The sequence below is a fragment of the Panonychus citri genome, unplaced genomic scaffold, assembly GCF_014898815.1.
Source record: "Panonychus citri isolate SS breed McGregor unplaced genomic scaffold, ASM1489881v1 Contig00121, whole genome shotgun sequence".
Lineage (NCBI taxonomy): Eukaryota > Metazoa > Arthropoda > Arachnida > Trombidiformes > Tetranychidae > Panonychus > Panonychus citri.
In genome coordinates, this window is record NW_026515526.1 from 19,813 (window position 1) to 40,653 (window position 20,841).

The 20,841-nt window shown below is 30.1% G+C and overlaps 2 protein-coding genes across 2 annotated transcripts; one reads left to right on the plus strand and one right to left on the minus strand.

Annotated features, from left to right (window-relative positions):
• Nucleotides 1-371: 371 nt before the first annotated feature.
• LOC128390499 (uncharacterized) lies at nt 372-6,375 on the minus strand. The gene is made up of 2 exons (XM_053350228.1): nt 6,189-6,375; nt 372-975 (listed from the first exon to the last, which is right to left on the minus strand). The coding sequence occupies exon 2, from the start codon at nt 882-884 to the stop codon at nt 372-374; it is 513 nt and encodes a 170-aa protein (XP_053206203.1). The 5' UTR covers nt 885-975; nt 6,189-6,375.
• A 12,212-nt stretch (nt 6,376-18,587) lies between these two features.
• LOC128390496 (uncharacterized) lies at nt 18,588-19,258 on the plus strand. The gene has a single exon (XM_053350225.1). It carries the CDS (start codon nt 18,643-18,645, stop codon nt 19,078-19,080), a length of 438 nt encoding a protein of 145 aa, XP_053206200.1. The 5' UTR covers nt 18,588-18,642; the 3' UTR covers nt 19,081-19,258.
• The last annotated feature ends 1,583 nt before the right edge of the window (nt 19,259-20,841 follow it).

Genomic DNA, 20,841 nt, shown 5'->3' on the forward strand with positions numbered 1-20,841 from the left:
TCGGATTGGAATATGGTAACGGTCCGTGTAAATTGGTTGACTGGTTTGAGTTGTTGTTGGACCAAAGCATGAAGACGAGCCTGATTGATCATCGATCGGATTGGAAGATGGTAACGATCCCGTATAAATTGGTTGACTGGTTTGAGGTGTTGTTGGACCAGAGAATGAAGACGAGCCTGATTGATTATAGATCGGATTGGAAGATGGTAACGATCCCGTATAAATTGGTTGACTGGTTTGAGGTGTTGTTGGACCAAAGCATGAAGACGAGCCTGATTGATCATCGATCGGATTGGAAGATGGTAACGATCCCGTATAAATGGTTGACTGGTTTGAGGTGTTGTTGACCAAACATGAACGAGCCTGATTGATCATCGATCGGATTGGAAGATGGTAACGATCCTATAAATTGGTTGACTGGTTTGAGGTGTTGTTGGACCAAAGCATGAAGACGAGCCTGATTGATTATAGATCGAATTGAAAGATGGTAACGATCCCGTATAAATTGGTTGACTGGTTTGAAATGTTGCTGGACCAGACAATGAAGACGAGCCTGATTGATTATAGATCGGATTGGAAGAGTGTAACGATCCCGTATAAATTGGTTGACTGGTTTGAGGTGTTGTTGGACCAAAGCATGAAGACGAGCCTGATTGATTATAGATCGGATTGGAAGAGTGTAACGATCCCGTATACATTGGTTGACTGGTTTGAGTTGTTGTTGAACCAGAGAATGAAGACGAGCCTGATTGATTATAGATTGGATTGGAAGAGTGTAACGATCCCGTATAAATTGGTTGACTGGTTTGAGTTGTTGTTGGACCAGACAATGAAGACGAGCCTGATTGATTATCGATCGGATTGGAAGATAGAGTATATTCCATTTTATCTGGTACTAATCTGAATTATACTTCGAATTAACCTCACAAAATATTTATAAAAAATGAACTTGTTATTTTCTCAAATTCTTCTGATCTAAAACGAAATAAAAAGAAAATATAGATTAATAATATTGATCTGATGATATCAAAGCAACACTTGATGATCATCATTATCATGAAAAAGAAAAAAGATAAACTGCTTTTAATCGGTAATTTTTGATTGAGAGTCGCATGAACATGATGCTCAATTAAACTCTTCAGTTGAACTAGTCAAGTCGAAAAAAATTTCAGTTAATTCATAATTATGATTTCAATGGAGTTGCTGTTAAAAGCAGTGGATGAATCGATAGGATAATAGAAGATTATCACTTGATTTAATACCAATTTCGGAATAGAATTGCCGTTTTTTCGTGAACCAATAACCCATATCAAAGGAAACATGAGGTTATAACGTAAATTAGCTGAAATGTTGAATGAAACTTTTTCGCTGTTCATGTTTAATCAAAAGACTGTCATGATTCTCCATCATAATTACAAAATATGGAGCTAGAAACATTTTCATAATTAATAAACTTTCAACTATCAAGTTAATCGTAAATTGTAGCTGATTATTTCTCCTTCTACCCAATACATGATAATAAACATGAACAAAGTGGCAAAAATCACCAAACCTGTACAAAGTTTTTATACTCGTTTACAAGTTCCCATTGTGATTACCATGTATTAAGTTGACTCAATTGAGCAACATAAACCAGTTACATCAATTTAATTTCACTTCATCATCTTTGTTCACATTGATTTCTTGTTGATTTAATTTGCTCTTGATTGCCCTAATGTGTTTCAATTACACTCAACCTAATTGTTGGTGATTGTTTATCGTTAAATCAACAGAAATCAAAATAAACGTTAACATTTATGCCTTGATTACTTTTTTAAACTTTCCTTAAGTTTTGCTTTTTCTCAAATAATTTATTTTCATTACAAATCAACTTACAACTTGTTAGTCCATTTTCTGTGCTACTGCTGCTAATCAGTTGATTGTGCTAATTGTTACTCTTAATTGTCAACTACAGTTTTTCAATATTTGCTTAATTTGATTGTGATATTACAAGTTTGCCTTTATTATTATTTAATCATCAACAATTAACAACTAAAAGTTAAGGAGGATAAGTGATTGGATTAAGTTCAAACAATTGTGACAACAAAGGAAATCAATTGATCAACAGGAGAGCCTAATCATTAATTTATTACTAATAAACTAATCACAATTGAAGATTGTAATTGTTTCGTAATTTTAACAAATCAATTATATGACAAAATGAGTTAACAATTAAAATTGATTGTCAATCAACATCAAATCAAAATGCTCAACATTGTCAACGATATAAACACAACAACAACTTTATTTGACTTTGTCTTATATTGAGATTGGTGAATTGCTACTTCCAACAATCAAGGTGTAACTAGTTAATCAGTTAATTGTTGTTCATTTTAAATTTTTAAATTGTAATCACAATTGAATTAAAAGTCAATCGTTAATATTAACCAACGAAATGAAAACGATGATAACGAAATCAGAGTAATAACAATGAAAAAGTTGTCACCAAGTTTTTGTTTTCACCAATCATGGCAAAAAATTCAATCACAATAACAGTTGATCAGTATCGATAATGAATAACAATCAACTTAATAATTATCTTGTTGACATGATGATAATATTAATAAGCGATAATAATATTATCAATGTTGATGGAAAATTATTCATCAAGTGAGTCTATTTTTCTTGGCAAACATGATAATCGTTATTAAAACAATTACACAATTTAATGTTATCATAACAATTAAGTTTTTTCTCTTTCAATAATCAACATCCTGACAATTTAACTTACAATCAATTATCAATCCCCAGGGTAACAGTTAACAAAAATGAGTATAATTTATTTGGTAATTTTAGATGGAGAGAGAAAGAAAAAAATCGAAGTAATCAAAATTGAAGAGAAGAGGAAAAAAATTAATTGTAATCAACATGAAATCCTAATTGATTCATTTACCTTTGGATATAATAAATTATATATTTTACAATTAATTTAATCCTGTTGTGAATAATTAAATTGTCCCTTCCACCTAACAACATGATTGACATGACGATATTGATCATGTAAATTAGTAATTAGTGTTAATCATGATCAATTATTTAATGGTAACCATGACACGAGTGAATTTTAAATTACCAGAATTAAACTTAATCGTAAATCATTTGAAAGTAAAACTTGTCATGATTGAGGAATTGAGCATTGGTCAATATTTCACCTTAATTACAATTAAACATGATTCATTACGATCCAGAAAATCGTCACAATCAATTGATTGATTTTATATTGATCACACTTTGATTGTAATCATTTCATCATCTCATGGAAAAGGAAATGAGAAAGTGATAATCTGAGATTCTCAAATTCTGATTAATAAAAAATATATTTATTTCCCACTCGGTGTAAATTGATTTTCATGATGATTTGGGAATCATCATGTTACTCATTTAATTGCCATCGGTTCTGGAAGATAATTTAATTTACATTTTCTTTTATCTTTATTATCAATCAATATGATTAGATATTGTTATTAGTTAATAAGAAATAATTTTATGATATTTCTACTTAATCATCTCACTCCTTTAGGGCAATTTAATCAAGATAATTACTTAATCAATGATAATAATTACTATTTTTTTGTGTCAATAATTTTACCAATTCAAATTAATATATAAACACAATACATAAATTCAATCGTGATGAGAAGCAATTAACCGTAACAATTAAAGATAATCAAACCCACTTGTCTCCAAGTATATTTATACATTGAAATAACAAAGTCCATGTTAATCATCAACAGTGCTTGAAATTAGTGGGTGGGGTTGTTTATAAACTCTGAAATTATCACAACTAATTAGTGATGATAATAATAATTCAATTCTCTTCCCGTGAATGATTGAATGATAATGATTGCTATTAAGTAATTGAAGTGAGAATATGTATTTTTAATGGAAATGATAATCTTGAGTTGATAGGATTTCGTTTCTGAACTTTTTGTTTTATTCCCAATGCTCACTCGCTTACTCTCTCTCTCATTTATTTTAATATGATAAAAAATAAACCTCCAGGCTTTTTGATCATCTATATTTTCATTCATATTTACATGAAATTGCTCAGCTTATTATCTTGATGATTAATAAAACTTTCCTTCTTGTTGTATTATAATGAACTTGAAATAAGATTATGAACTTTTTTTCTGGTTAAATGATAATTGATAATTTGTGTTAATCATGAGATTGTCAATCAACTATTTATCATGAAAGCGAGAAAATGAAAAAAAAAGTTCTAATGGAATTTTATTCAATGGAAGATGAATAATAGATAAATTAAGAAGATAATAAGTGAGAAGAGAAAGAGAAACAAAAAATCATAATTATAGATGAATTAACTAATTAATGGGCGGTTTTAATTGTGATCAATATGAACATCTCTATGGTTGTTATCTCAATTGTTGATTCGGTTTAAAGTGATTTACTGATTGTTTCAACAGTTACATTATTTATTGGTTTCTGGATGATTAAGGTGATGATTTTAGCTCAATAGGTAACATTACCATCAGCAATTAACTGTGATAATAACAATCAATCAGTTTGTCTTTAAAAAAAGTCAACAATTTATTGATTTTATATACAATTTGTTTTTGTTTTAATATTGAAAATTTGACAAGTTGTCACATTTTTGTTTACCTCTAATTAGATTGTGATTACTGATAACAATTAAGAATCGTTTATTTAATTGCTAAGCTCATCCAATACCAATCAACATGTTTATTGATTTATCAATTCACTAAATCATCAAGTTAATTGTTAATTAAATTGTGTTGATACTTTTTCGCAATTTCGGGTTACTGGTTGTTTTTTATTTCGTCGCGAGTTTTCATTTGTATTTGGTTCATTTCTCGTTAAAATTGTTTCAAAATTAACTAATTGCTGTTGTTAAATGTTGACGAAAACCTTTGTAACCATTTGCTTTTCTATTATCGTGATTTTTAATTTACTAGTAAACAATTTTATCAATTGTGAAACAACAGGAAAGAGAAATCATCATGCGATTGAACCTCTAAGGCAATTGGACGATAGAAGTGATTTAGGATCAACTATTGAAACAATCAGTTCGATTTGGCCAATTGAACGTATTGATAATGATGGGCTTCAGATTAATTGGTTAATTAGCTCAGAGAAATCTGAAAATGCAATTAATCCAACTGAATTAAGTATCGAACTGTCTTCATCAATATCATCTAATGTTGATTACTATCCGTTAATCAATGGCTGGTGTCCTGATTGTTGTGATGAAGATGAAGTATTTGTTAAAAGTGAACAGAAATGTTTGAAAAAAAAGTAAGTCATCTCTTAATGAGGATCTTTCAACAATCAATTAATTGATTATCATTCTAATTAATTCGGTTGTTAATTAAACAGTGTAAAATTGCACATTTACAATTACAACTCGATGATCAATTTAATTACAAGGACGTTATCGTTGTTGAAATTATGATCTAATAATCAAAATCGATCATAATTTGATCCGATTTGATTGTGATCTATTCATAGTTAGTTAATTGTTACTCTTTCTTTTTACGCTTCACTCTAATTTTTTCCTCTCATTTTCTAACAAGTGTAACAATTAGTTAATTGTGATTTAATTACTTTCATATAAATTTATTCTTGAAAATAATTCATCGGTTAATTGTTAAGTTAAGGTGATTCCTATTCAATCATTGAAGTCGCAACAGTTGAATTAATTGATTATTAGGTTTAATGTGAGCTGATTTCAGGGAAGTGATTTAATTTTTGACGATTGATTGGTAAATCGTGTTGATGAATTTGAATAAAATTTTGTTGATTAATTGTCAAGTTCGTTCTTAACAATCATGATATTCTGAATATTTTGATTATTTTGATCTGTTATTAATATGAACTTGACATTTTCACTGTCGTAATGCAATTTGATTTCTTCTGTTGACATAATTAAGAGAAGTTGAAAATTTTATAATGAAATTTGCTTCCAAACCAAAAATAAGCAAGAACAAAAACTGTTTTCTGATGATAATCATACAAGGGAATTTCATACAAGGGAAAAATTTGCAAGTTATTTCATGGTATAAAGTATTAACTTGAATGTATATTTATCCTAATTGATTCATATTAGGGCATGAATTCACTATTGATAAAAATTTATGTACAAGTGAATTTGTAGATAAAATTTCACTTACCAAGTGGCGATCAAGATTTCGGATTGTGATTGATGCTATGAAGCCTATGTTGATGTTTATTTTGTTGAGCTGAGATTAAGATACTGAAAACAGACGACCCTTTTTAAGTTATTAAAAGTAAGTTGAAAAACACAATACAATATTGAATTTAGACTTTCAAAGAAAAAGAACTTTTCAAAAATATGACTTTTTTAAACCCCAACGCATAAGGTGCTAACAGAAACTAAACACACGAGGTTTTGCGTATTTTCAATATAACAAAGATTTACTCTGATGAATCGTAGATCAATTCCTTTATTCTATTGTTTTAACTATCTATTTTCTATGTTAAGATTTTAACTTTGATACCCTATTAATTGATGTAATAAACCTTTTAAACAATTAAGATTGTCAGATATTTTTCAACAATGCCGATTATTATTTTCTTTTGTTCTTAACCACCCTTTGATCTCTATTGTCTACAATGGAAATTAAAAACAATTCTTGATAAAATAATAATTTTAATTGTTTTCAAATATCTGACAATCTTAATTTTATTAAAGGTTAATTATTGTAATCAATAAGCAATTGAATACATGTTTAGGGTATCAAAGTCTAAAATAGAATTGTTTTTAATTTCCATTGTAGACAATAGAGATCAAGGGTGGTTAAGAACAAAAGAAAATAATAATCGGCATTGTTGAAAATATCTGACAATCTTAATTGTTTAAGGTTTATTACATCAATTAATAGGTATCAAAGTTAAAATCTTAACATAGAAAATAGATAGTTAAAACAATAGAATAAAGGTTGATCTACGATTCATCAGGTAAATCTTTGTTATGATACGCAAAACAGTTCTGTTGCGTTGGGTTAAAATCGATTTGATTCTTTTCAGTCTAAATCAATGTTATTGTTTTCAACTGCACTAACAAATGGTTTGTTCTGTCTCAGCTCAACAAAATAAACATCAACATACTTCATAGCATCAATCATCAATCTGATCACTACTGAAGAAATTTATTTACAAATTACAATAAATACAATAATACAAATTGAAAACAACAATCCACTTGTTGCGATAGAAAAAATTGAGAAAATGAAGATAAAATGATGATCATCTAGATCATTTCTGATTTTTCATTGAATTTATTTTTTCATATCATTAAAAGGTTTTAGATAATCAAAGTTCTGTCTTTTCGTATTGATAAATTTTACAATAAAAACGAGTAACTGGAACATTGCCTGAACTTTTCAGTCGTTTTATTCACAGTTAACGTTAATCAAATTAACTTATTATCAAGTTGATTAAATAAATGTTTCAATATGCTAAATGTAGTTCGTTGATTAAAGAGCGATAAACATAAACAATTTGAACCTTGATGATAAACAAAAACTATACCATTAGGGTACACCTTGAATTCAATTGAGATGTTACTGAGTTCGTGCTAATGAGTTGAATAGCTGTTGAACATTTCATGACGGTAGAATAATACAACACCCACTTCAATCATATAATAGCATATGATGATATAAGCTGAGCGATGCTTTTAATCAAATCTCTGTTAGTTTATAGTCAGCAACTCAAATTCAAAAACTGAATCAGAGTTAGTGACTACAATTATCTTGGAAATTAAATTTTTCAGTAATAATAAAATTGAAGAGGAAAAAGGAAGAAAAAGTAGAAAGCTGAACAAATTAGAATTGTTATTCACTCAATGAGATGTAATTTCATGATAAATTTAATAATTTAAAAATAGTATTTTATCAATGGAAATGAAAAAATTTAAACACAAAGAAATATTTTTCTTTGCAACAACTGATACATATTAATGATACAAAACGATTCTGATTCCATTAGGATGCCAACAATGAACGTTTTTGCTTGGTAATTGATGACTCAAAGCTTAGATAATCTAATTGTTTATTATTTCATCTCCAGTTTCTGAATACAATGAACTTTTTTAATAGCAATAAATTAAACCGTTAAATAGAATTGAAGTTTCAACTGACCTTGCAAAATGAATTTTTATGTTTTAGTCTCTCTCTCCCTCTCTCTTCACGGATAAGTTATTTTTTGTCATTATTAGTTAGTCAAGTAGTTAGTTATTAGTCAAGCATTTTGACCATTAACTGGACACTTGCTACTTGTTATTGAGACAAATTCAGTAAAAACAACACTTGGAACACTTTTTCCAGTTCTCTTTCTTCCCTGTACCTGTGTTTTTGTCTCTCTATCATTCATTTTTGACAAAGTTCAGGAAATTGAATCAATTGAGGCAAAATAAATGGCAACAGTTATTGCTTCGTGTAAATGCAGCAAAAACTGATTCATGGTGTAGAACTTGCAGTTTTCTCACAGTTTGACTGTCTCTCTCATCTTTAGATTTTTAGAAGAAAATTTTTTTCATATTCACGACTGAAAAGTGCAAATTTATACAACTACAGCTCACTGTTGATGGTAGGAGATGAAATTAACCATAAACCAGAACTTTCTTGAATCATTTGTTTCTTCTAAAAAAGTTTTTCAGCTTCTTTATTTTACTCAATGTTAATAAGCGATGCAGCATAATAGCCACCTAGGTTTTTACTCAACTTAGTAAATTATTTATTACTTGGACTTCCTAAATTTAATTGACGTAATATTTAAGCGCGCTTATTAGTTGTGTGATCAATAAAACGAAACTTATTAATAAATATTTAAGTGTAAACAGCTTAATATGTAAACAATGAATTATGGAAGTCAATCGTGATTTAGAAAATTTGACATTTGATTGAAAAAATTAACAGTCACTGTTCATCATTAGCTCACAAAAATCAAGTAAATAAATCATAGTGTTGATTTGTCCACTGATTGTCGCGATGAGAAAAAACTGCGACTTAATTGACTGGAAATCATGAAACATTAACACGAAATCATTATATTGAACAATGAAACAAAATCAGCTTCCATGCAGATAAACTGAGCCTAACTTATTCAATTGGTAGTAAAACAAGGACTCACGGTTTCAGGCCTGAGTATCTACTGAAAACTTCATGAAGGTTCACACTGAATACAAATGAATAAGGTGAAAAACTGGATTGGCTGAATAAACAGATTGTAGACAAATTTACTTGTACATAAATTTGATCAATAGTGAATTCATGTCTCAATATGAATTTGGGATAAATATACATTCGATTAAATACGCTATACTATGAAATAACTTGTGAATATTTTCAGGGAAAAATTTCGTTCCATGATTATCATTAAAAACAGTTTTTGCTCTTGCTTATTTTTGATTTGGAAGCAAATTTCATTATGAAATGTTGATGTTGACAATCAGGTTACAATTCAAATGGAAAATTGCTTTCTGTGGCTATTTAGGACTTTGAAGGTAAAAAGGGAAATTGTCAGAGTTTCAAGGGCATAAAAATTCAATGGAATCTTGTGAATTTTGAACAAATAAATATGTTGCATGCAATGAAAACGATACATCTCGATTCTTTGTACATGTTTTGTTTTTTCAGTCACAACTGGCAAGTAAAAAACTAAAAGAAACTCTTGTAGCAATTGTGATTCAAATGATTGCAATCACATGAGAGGTACGATAAAGTTATCAGAATGAGACAATTGACGGAAACAGCAAAAACCATCATTAGAAATTCATCAAGAATTCACAACTTCAAGGTGACAATGGAAACATGTGTAGCTCTAGTTGTTTGTCTCTTTGTCTCATCACTGTTTCAAACAAAGACTGAGCTAAGAATAACTTGGGATAAGTCATGGAAAAGTGAAAAAAAAGAAAAATATAAAATTTATTGGCTGTTTATCGTATCTGTCACTCTGTGATTTTTGTAAGCTAATTTTACCTTGACGAGCAAATCTCTCACGTCTAATGCTTCTTACCTTATCATTATCACCGTTCATATCGATTCTCTTTTGCTTCCTTTGCTGCTTCTTCGTCATTTTTCTCTTTTCTCTCTCTCTTCTACCCTTCTTGATGTCTTATCAATTTGAGAAAACATTTGTCACAGTCAGCGTCAAGAAAACGAAAGAAGTTAGATAAAGTCATACAAAAGCTTGTTTCATCTTTATCATCACTTTCGTCGTCATAAATCATTTTGTTTCTTTTCTCTGTCATTCTTATCACCGCCATCATTTTTCATCTTCATCTTAATCATTAATTTTGCCTCTTTGCATCTCATCTTACGATGATAATTTATATAAATATTGTTTTGCAACCGAAGGATCCGAACCTCTCACTTAAATTGTCAAGATAATCTGTGGAAATTATTTGCTTATCAAATGTAAAAATTACTTTTCAGATAATGATAAATGATTCAACAAGATTTGATCCTATTAACAGCAATTCCAATAAGTGATATATTCAACTTGAAGATGAAGCAAATTGATAAAGTTTCAAATAAGTGATCAGTTTAGATTATTTTGAAATAGATGTATACAAAATTTGAGCAATCAGTTTATATTGAGATCAGAAATTTTCTTGGTAAATTCAGCAAAAATTGAATCCAAATCATTTTATTTTATGATTTATTGAGCTTAGCAGTTAAAACATTAGTGATTTGTTCAATTTTATTGTTTTTACAATAAAATGATTGAAAACTATTTGTTTGTCCAAATAGTTCCACACTTTCAAACACTTCAAAAGTCAAATATTTGATTTGGTGAACTATTGATAAATTCATATTTGTGAAACAATTTCTATGATATTTCATGTTGAGAAAGTTCTGAAAGTTCATAAAGCAGCTTGGCGATCAGTTGATTGTCTTGTTATTAATCAAAACTCATTTTGATCCTGGATAAGAAGGAATATTAATTAAATAAAGCAAATAGGTAGATTCTAATTAAATAATATAACATAAGATCTGACCTAAGACACTAAAAGTATCAACGTGATATTTGCAATAGTTGCAGAAATAGAAAGATAAACACAATCAACATGATTTCAATGATTGAAGTTTATTTTCTTAACAACATTGAGTTGGTCCATCAAGATAACTAGCTGTCATCTTGATAGACTTGATTTTACAAATAATCGCTCACAATAATCGTGCTAACAATACATAATTGTAAGTATACATTGTTATCATTTCTATTTCTAGAGGAGTCAACATTACTCCACAATCCCTAAAAATGGGACAACTTTTAACATGATACACCACATGAATCAATACGCAGTCTCTTTCCACTCCTAAACCAAATTTTCCCTTGTTTCAAATTTCCTCATTTAAATTATATTCTCATTGCGAGTTAATTTCTCTTAAAATTTTCTTTTGTAAAATGACTTGATAATAATGAGAAAGTTTCATTGAGCTGAAATGGGTAACCAGTCATCTTTTCCCTCACCAAACCAATCGAGATAATAAGTTTTTGCGACCGAATTATAACAATCAACTGTTTGTTTTTCAATATTCGACATTATTTCAGTTAAATCATCGCCACTCAGACCAGTAAATATTCAGTTTTTGCTTCTTCTCTTTATTCGCTTCTGGTATTAATTCGATTGTCTTCATCATTCAACTAATTAAGTGATTAACATCTACTAATATCAACTGATGGTCAGTGTCAACATCGCAGAAACACAAAGGAGACTGATTGTATTGACTTTGCTTCTTTGGTCAATAATTAATTGTTTCAATCAATCAGAAAGTTATCTAGTTTATTCAATCAATTTGAAAACCACTGACAACTGTGAGCTGATAATCTACTAATATCATTTGTCAAATAGATTTGTATAAATATTGAATTATCTTTAACAAAAAGGAAAAAGTCACCAAGGGCAAAGCTGATTAAAGAGATTAGATGAAAGTTAAATGTTGAAAATCAAATTGTCTCTACTCTCTGGTCATTCCCTGTTTTCTGATTTCATCATGGGTTTGTTATCTCAAGAGATTGAGTGTCATCAAATTACTGGCCAAGTGATAACAAGTGATAACAGGTAACTTTCTTGGAGAAAGTCAATCAAACGGAAGAAATTGTATTGACTTGCTTTCTACTTTTACTTCTTCTCCTTCATCTCCAGCATTTTGTCTCCTTGGAATCAATCAAGAAGAAGAAGATGATTGAATTGATGAGTTAAATGTTAATAAAAAAGGAGATGAAAAAGAAAGAGAAGAGAAGAGGTGGAAAGGGTTCTTTTGATGCTGATGAAGAGGAAGAAAAATTTTCTCTAATTTGGATGGTAAAGCTTGAAAGTTCACCAAGGAATTTACTTGATCAGAATCATGAGTATGATCATGGCCATGATTGTAATGTAGATGATATGAGACCAGTAACCCTTAAAGAAGATGATGGATCCAGTAAAAGTGAACGCGTTAATATCCTTTACTTGTGTTTGTTGCTTTATCAGAGACTCTGGAGGACATTTGGTGAGCATAAGGATCAACAAGATAATGGAAATGAATATGAGAATATTTTCCATGTAAATTGCTTATAATAACCTCGAGTTCTCCCCTTCTGCTAACGGCTATCGTTGTGATGTGATAAATTGAGACTAGATGATAGAAGAGAAAATTGATCAATATCATCCATGGATCATGATAATAAGTACAAGATAATTCAGAGAAAATAAAGAATTATCATTATCATCTTTCGTTGGAATTGAGAAGATAGAAGTAAATAATTGATCTGTTGATAATTTAATTTATCATCCGAAAGACAAAATCAATCGATTGCTCTTTCATCACAATTTAGCATTGATGATTATGATTATGATTCAAGTGATAAGTGTCAAAGGCTAAACATTAACAAGAAAGAACTGTTTTATGGAAAATCAAGTCAGTAAAAGTGATAATCATTGAGTTAAACTTGACCATCATCAATATCAACATGAAATGAAAAATTGTGAACCTTCTTGAAGACTTATTGAAATTCTGGTTTCAAGGCTCCAATCAATACCATGGTGAAGCACAATACTCCATGATTAACATGATTTTCATCAAATCTTCTTTCTCTGCATTTGGTCTGTCATTGTCATCACCAATTCCTGACTTAATTTAAGTATAAGCAAGATTATCTGTCTTAAATACCAACATGTTACCATGTTCAGACTCATACTAATCACGAGATGAAAAAATGATCAAGTAATTTGATTACTGACCAGCACATGGAGCGAGGTAGAAATAAAATTGACCATCACTACCGATGACAGTTAACATGATAACAATCAATTAAATGAAACAACTTCTCATCTATGTGCTTTTAAAAATAATCAATCTTCGAGCTTCAAATATAAAAAACTTATTAATCTTGATTAATGTTTGGTTAACATGACAATTGAAATTGAAATTTAATCAATTCAATTGTTGAAAGCTCAAAATTTCAAGTCAAATGAAACTTTCTCATTACGATGCCATTGAAATCCCTCTCCTCTCCTCTCTATCATAATTTTGTCATTTCAAATCCCTAATCCCTAATTTCAATATCTTCAATCAATATTGAGACGAAAACAAATTTCATCCTCATCTTTAATCATCAACAACAACATCAGTTCTGTTTAAATATTGAAAATATAAATAATGTAAAACTAATTGTTGATGTTGGAAAAAACTTGTTTATGTTCAAATCTCAATCTTAGGTATTCAATGGTAATTCCTTTTTGTTAATCATAAAAGAGCCAACTTCCTATTTCTGTCTATTTCCTCTTCTCATATATCTCCCAGTGACTCGAATTGTTTTCAAAAAACAACAAAAACTTTTTGTTCTTTGGTTATAAACCAATTTAAATCTCTTGGACTTTTTTGGCTTCAAGTTCGTCAAACGAACAGTAAATCCAAGTTTATACATGCACCACTCAAAAAAACATTCTAATTGTTTTTCCTTCGACTTATGCTCAATTCTGTTTAGGCATTTTTCAATGGCCTCATATCGGCCTAAGTTGAATTCGGAACTGATTTTTATTTCTTTTCTACCTGTTTTACTTTTACCTTGATTCTGTTTACGTTTGTAAACAAAAAGATCACCAGGTTGATCTAATTCTTAAAGAAATTTCTTTATATGGCAATTTATTTTATGCAGTTACTCTGCTTATGTCAAGTAACAATGATAATAATTCTCACCATATAAGAAAAAAGAACGATTATTCTTCTTCTTTGTTATTGTTGTTGTGTTCGTGTTTATGTCACTTATTCTCAATGAATTTTGCTCTCTCGCTCTATCTCTCTCTTGGTTGCATCATTTCCACCAGCAAAATTATTTTGATTCTACTTTTTTTACGAATCACTTGATTTATTTTTTCTAACTTTTTTATATTAGGATCGATAATAGAAACAAACAATGGGTCGCACTTCAGAAGCACTTATTTACATTGAATATTATCTCGAGCTCGTACCTGTTTTATTAGAATGCTTTTGGCCAGATCTGGCAAATTTGTTTTCACACAAACACTTCGAGGGAAAAACCATGAGTTGTATTTGTTCAAACATTGACATCCAAAATCAGGCAAATTTAATTCATATTATTTCACCTTATAGTCGCTACGAAAAAAATATAAATCCAGACTGTTTCTTTTGTCTCACGCAACACAAACATATCGTGGGTTACCATTCAATTGCAGGCCGAATAGAAGAAAATAAATATATCCAAAACCGTCTATATGAGCTTTTCGAGGCTTTACGACCGTTTTGTGCTGACAAATTTGCAATACTTTCTGGTTTCAAAATTTTGCTCGAACTTTGGATGAGAAAACAGCACAGAAAAATTTTTCAACTAGACTTGGACTCCAGACACAGCAATTTTGAATCCCACTTGCGACGGAACTTTCAAACCAGTATTTTCTTTTCGAATGTTAGCGTTTTTGAGCACAACTTGCATATTATCAATGGTAACAAAGATATAGTTACAATTTCACCATATTTGGATACTTGTTACGATCATAATCAATGGGCATGTCAATATGGAGGCGAACTTTCACAACGAACGTTTTCCGAGGATATGATTCTTGATGATATTCAAAAAATTACGCATGCTGGATGGATGACGCGTGAACATTTAAAGATTTTGCATAGATTGAGTACAAGGATTAACTGTATCGATTTTTGAATAAATTAGTTTTAAGAAGAAAAATCTTTTAGTATTTTCAGTTTTATGAAAATGATCAAAATTCAACGTTTTTCTACGTGAAAGAAGTGATTTGTTGTTGAATTCAAAAATCTAACGCAAGTCTAAATAACGGCATAGGTCCTTTCCATCCTAACCATTATCAGCAAATATTTTAACAAATTATTCAGTAATTTAGATACAACTAGAAATTTAGGACTGAAAAATGACAAAAACGTGAAACACAAAAATTAAAGTGACTTTTTTCTTTTTTGTTGCAGATCAACATGAGTGATGAGTACTGTCGCAAGTTAGAGTTGGGTGATCTTTTAAATGAAGAAGACGCAGCATATCTAGATCGAAGCATATATGAGTGTTGCTTGTGTGACGAGTTCTTCATAAAACTTGCTGAAATCACAGATCACCTATTTTATGTTCATGAGTTATGGAAATGTGGAATTTGTGGAGAACGAGTCTTGTCCCGTGTGGATAAAATAAAGTGTGAATTGCGAGACTCGGCACCCATAAGGAATACCTTCGATTTCCGCATGAAAGAATGTTTTAAAAAATACAGTGGATGTGATAACGAAACGCGGAAGAAAATCTCCAAAATCAAAGGCATGAAGAAGAATAATATTTTTTCGTCAATCATCAGAAAATACAAATTTAAACATCTACATTTTATATCATTGATGACGAAAGTCTAAAATGGAAACTATATACTATCATTTTAATATCCGACATGCAATTTTGAATTATAAATCTTAATCATTCAATTGAAAAGTTGAAAGGATGAATTTTCTTTTTTATAAAATCTTAACAACTGTTCACTCGATTAAATTGTTTTTTAGCAGAATGCTCAAGATAATATTTGATTCATTGATTTTTTTTTCATTTCACAGACATTCAAGAATATAACAAAAATGAACTTCGAAACAAAATATCCGAATATGACGGGCTACGTCGTGAGAAAAAATCCATTTATCAAGGTGATTAAATATGTTCGTCCAATTGATGGTCTGATAATCAAAAAATTTGCCGTAAATGTCCAGGGTTACAATTTTAAATCAACGAGGTTAGATAAGGTAAAAGAAAAAATTAGAGAAATTGGCTCAGTTTACACTTGTTGGCATTCTAGCTGTATTGGGGTTTTTACTTCGCGAGAGTGTGCTGCCGAACCTCGTTTTCATCATCCATACCCAGGGATCCATGATTGTTCAAACGTAACCAAGGTTCAATTCCAAAGAGAAACAAGCGGGCGGATCACATCGAGAGCCAATTGAAGTGGCTATATTGAAAAAAGGAGTCATTATTATCGTAGAAAAACTAAGGATGCAGCTCTCGCATTCATTCAGAATTATGCTAAATTTATTAAAAATGAATTGATCTTTTTCTCTTAATTATTAACTCTCATCATAATTTCGTTCAACAACATTCAAACTTTTTTCTTTCGAAGACATTATACCCACACAACACACACACATACACCGATACACAACCTCGCGTGTACATAACATCTTGATTGTTGGTTACAAATTTCATGGATGTTAATCAGGAACCGTATTCATCGTCACATTTAATCTTAATCTTGTGGACCTGATCTTTAATCAACTGAATTGATTCCAGCCAATGATCGGATTATTAACTTTTTTTAACTGATCTCCATTTCTTGCCGTCTCAGAACAACAACAATCTAGCTGCAATCGTGCTGAATCATTAATCTCAATTGTGACCAATCCATTAATTCTGAAAGCATGAAAAACAAATACATCAGAAATCATTGAAGAAAATGAAAACCCACTGAACAATTTATCAATTTTGCATTAATTGTACAAACATGTGAAGTTATCATTTTGTCTATCACATTGATTGTTGTTAATTGATTAATCAAATACAATTGTTCGATGCAACATTCTGTGAATCAAGCAACCAACTGACTGCAAATCAAATTAATCAGCAGTGAAAAAAAAATTTAGGCAAAATTTAAACCAATTTAATCAATTGATCATTTATGATTATACAAAAAAGCATGAAAAGCTTGATCGTTTCATGATCGATTTTCAATCAATAGATTTCAGGAGACAATGTGTATATAAGAAATTATAATTTTTTTATATCCTTTGCCTTTGTTGATGAAATTTGAGGATAAATTTTCATCAACAATTGTAATTAATCCTTTAACTGCGATTTACTGATTGTCTTTATAAGTAGAGCAAAAGGAAAACACTGATTACAATTATCTCGCGATCCTTTTCTTAATCCACTTCTCTGGTAGTGGAAGTTGGAAAATAAATGAAATTTGTGTTAAGTTTCTGTGGTTTCTTTGTGACGGATTAATGGTCACGAAACATATTCGATGATTTTTCTTTTCTTCAAATAGTAATTAATCTGTCGACTCTTCGATTAGTTGGGCCGATGTAAGACCAGAAACTCTTTAACGGTAATGGTCATGTCATGGTTTGCGAAAACATCAGTTATCAGCATTTTATCAACTAGATTATTTTTTCTATACCGAAATTCTGGTGGTTCATCTGGTGATTCTCGATGTTTAGCCTAATGTTGTTGATTTATTACTTGTTGATCGACCTCTTCTACTACTTCTTCTTCATCTTTTTCATCTTCCTCTTCTTCTACTTTGGATTCATTTAGCGAATTATTATTTTCGGGCAAAGTATTAATTTCCATTCGATTTTTCCTCTCGAATTCTTGAATCACTGCAACATCAAGAAAATTCTCCTCAGGTTCCCATTTGTTATATTTCTGAGCCCAGTCTTTCCATTTGACGAAATACTCTGTTCGACCTTTTTTCAATCGTTTCTTAAGGATACACTCAGCCGAATAAATATGATCGGGTACATCCGTTTTCTTTTGTCGAACAGCCGTTTGATTACGGTAATTAAATTAAATCACATTGGAGGAGGTGGTTTATTGATTTATTTAAAACAAATAAGTAAAATAAGTAATGATAATCAGAATAATTATCCATATTTATCAATGAACAAATTACTTGCGCATTTATCATTGTGTTGACTTAATTGTGACAGTTAATTTTTCAAGTCACAATAAAAGTTAACTATGAATTATCTTTGAATCTATTTTGATTGTTACAATGGTTCTCAGCGTTTCTAATTAACCAGGAAAATTTGTTTCTTTATTAAATTAGTAGGATGATAAATCTGTTTATCTCGTTGGTAATTAAATTTGATTAAAAATGATCAATTTCTCGCTATTCTTTTCATGCTTCATTCATGTCTATTCATTTACGTCTTTTTCTACCTGAGAGAATCAAAACCCACACCCAGAGGATTAGTTAGATTGTCTCATATAACCAGCGTCATTTGGACCATTACCCATCGTTGATCGACCCCTTATAAGCGTTTCTGGCTTCTCTCAATCATAGGATGTGCCTTAATCGCGACTTTTGGTTCTAATTCAATGTCGTCCATTCTTTACGTTTTCCTACGAAACAAACCGTTAAATTGGACATCCGATTTGTATAGTTACTTACAATCAATCAATTATCTTCTAGGAGGATGCACTCTGTTAATTATGGTACCATTGGTACAGAAATTTATCCCTCGTCTTGTGAACGATGATCTTTTTGCTTTAATGGGATTTACATCTCGAGCTGTTGGTTTAATTGCAATTGGATTAGCTCATTCATCACTTCATGCTTTCCTTACACCTTTAGGATTTATATTTTCAGAGCTAACTTTACCCTCTCTAAAGTCAATTGTTTCCAAGATTGTGGATGCCGATGAAAAAGGTAAAGCATTTGCTTTCCTTGGACTATTATCAAATGTCACCTTCTTACTTGGATCACAAATATCAAGTTTAATCTATTACAAAACTTTATCCTTTTCCCTGGATTAGTGTTGATTATCCTTGGATGTTTGGAGATAATCCCAGTCACAGTATTTTTGATCAAATTTATATTTTACAATCAATTCTTTTCTCCTTCAATTACCTCTGATAATGACAATCAACAAATCAAGAAAGATGATCAAGGTGATGATGAAAATTTCAATGGTTAAGGTGAAAGCTAAACAAGACCAACAGTGAATTGATTCATTGGCTGCTGGAATAACTAAATTAACACAAAAACAAGTATCAGCTTAAACCAAATGATTAACTATTGTGCCAATAACAATAATCAATTATTCAATTGTTATTCAACAGTTAATTGATTATCTAATTAATTTTATTGTTAATTGTTTAATAGTATAGATGCAAAGTAATTAATATTTAACACTTTTTTCATTTAAATCATTTGCTCACCTCGAAACATTATCAGTGTATTTTAATTATTATTGTTAATTGTAAATTACAATTTGAAATCTCTGATTATCTTAATGATTTTTATTTATCGTTTCTTAGTCATACAAAAACAACTTTCAAAGAATAATTTCCCATTTTTTCAGTTTCTATTGTCAATCAATGAATTCAAAATCTAATTAAGAAAAATGGACTAATTGCTTTGACTCGCCATTCGTTTTCCCTGAACGGACAATCAATAGATGGAGACTCAAGCAAATGAATAACAAGTAAACAATGAAAGAGAGAGCGAATTATTTATCATTCAAATCAACAACTACATGGTACAGATGGTGATCATGTTACTAATCAACTTTTCCCTCTAATTCATCCAGTGTGCCCAACAAGGTGGTTTTAACTACACTGCAATCGATACCTGTTCCAAAGGCAATGAAGGCACTCAATTGCTCAAGGCCGCTCGAGTTGCTACCAAAGCTTTAAAACCATCAGTTTCTTTCATTCCAACTTTAAGTGTTAACAATCAACGTAATCAAACAATTCAAGATCGAGCTCTTAATGATCTTAAAGGTCTTCTTTGTGATTCTTTCCCTACAACTAAACCAAGCGGATTCAACAATTGAAACAAGGACCACCACTTAACTGATGACGATTCAACTGATCACTACCATAAGTTCAATGATTATTATACTCAATGAGCTGCATTTTACCAATTTAAAGGGCGTTTGGTTAATTTCACATTAAAAGGAGTTTACAAAATGGGATCTTTTCAAGGATTAAATGAAAATTAAGATGGAAATTGGATAAACGTTGATGAGATGATGAAGAAATTATAAATCATTTTGGTTGCATCTCTGTTTACAATTACACCTTAATCTTCACTTAATCTTTGGTAAAATTAGTCTAATTGTAATCTCCCTTTTAAATATATGAAAATAACCCTTTATTTGTTTTCTAATCTTAACTTTGAGCTTAACCTAATTGTGATTCAATTGCGCTAATCGACTAGGGTTTAGGTTTAATCAGATACTTGAAGGGGATTAAATTTTTATTATTGCAATTTAAAACTTTTTGCTGTCATAATGATTCACAAATCGATGGGTTAGTTAAATTGGTCAATGAAAGACAATACGAAATTGAATTAATGTACATTCACAGTTAATTGCAGCAATAAAGAGTAAAATTAAAGGTTCAACTCTCATTAAGAAATTGATCATTTAATAGTGAAACAAATCTTGTAGTTCTCAGGTAAGAAAGTTAATCAAAAGTAATTGAACATTGGTAAAGATGGTAAATAATCAATTCTGATTCTTGATAAGTTTTATTTAGCTCAGAGTTTCCAATAAATCATTGACAGAATCT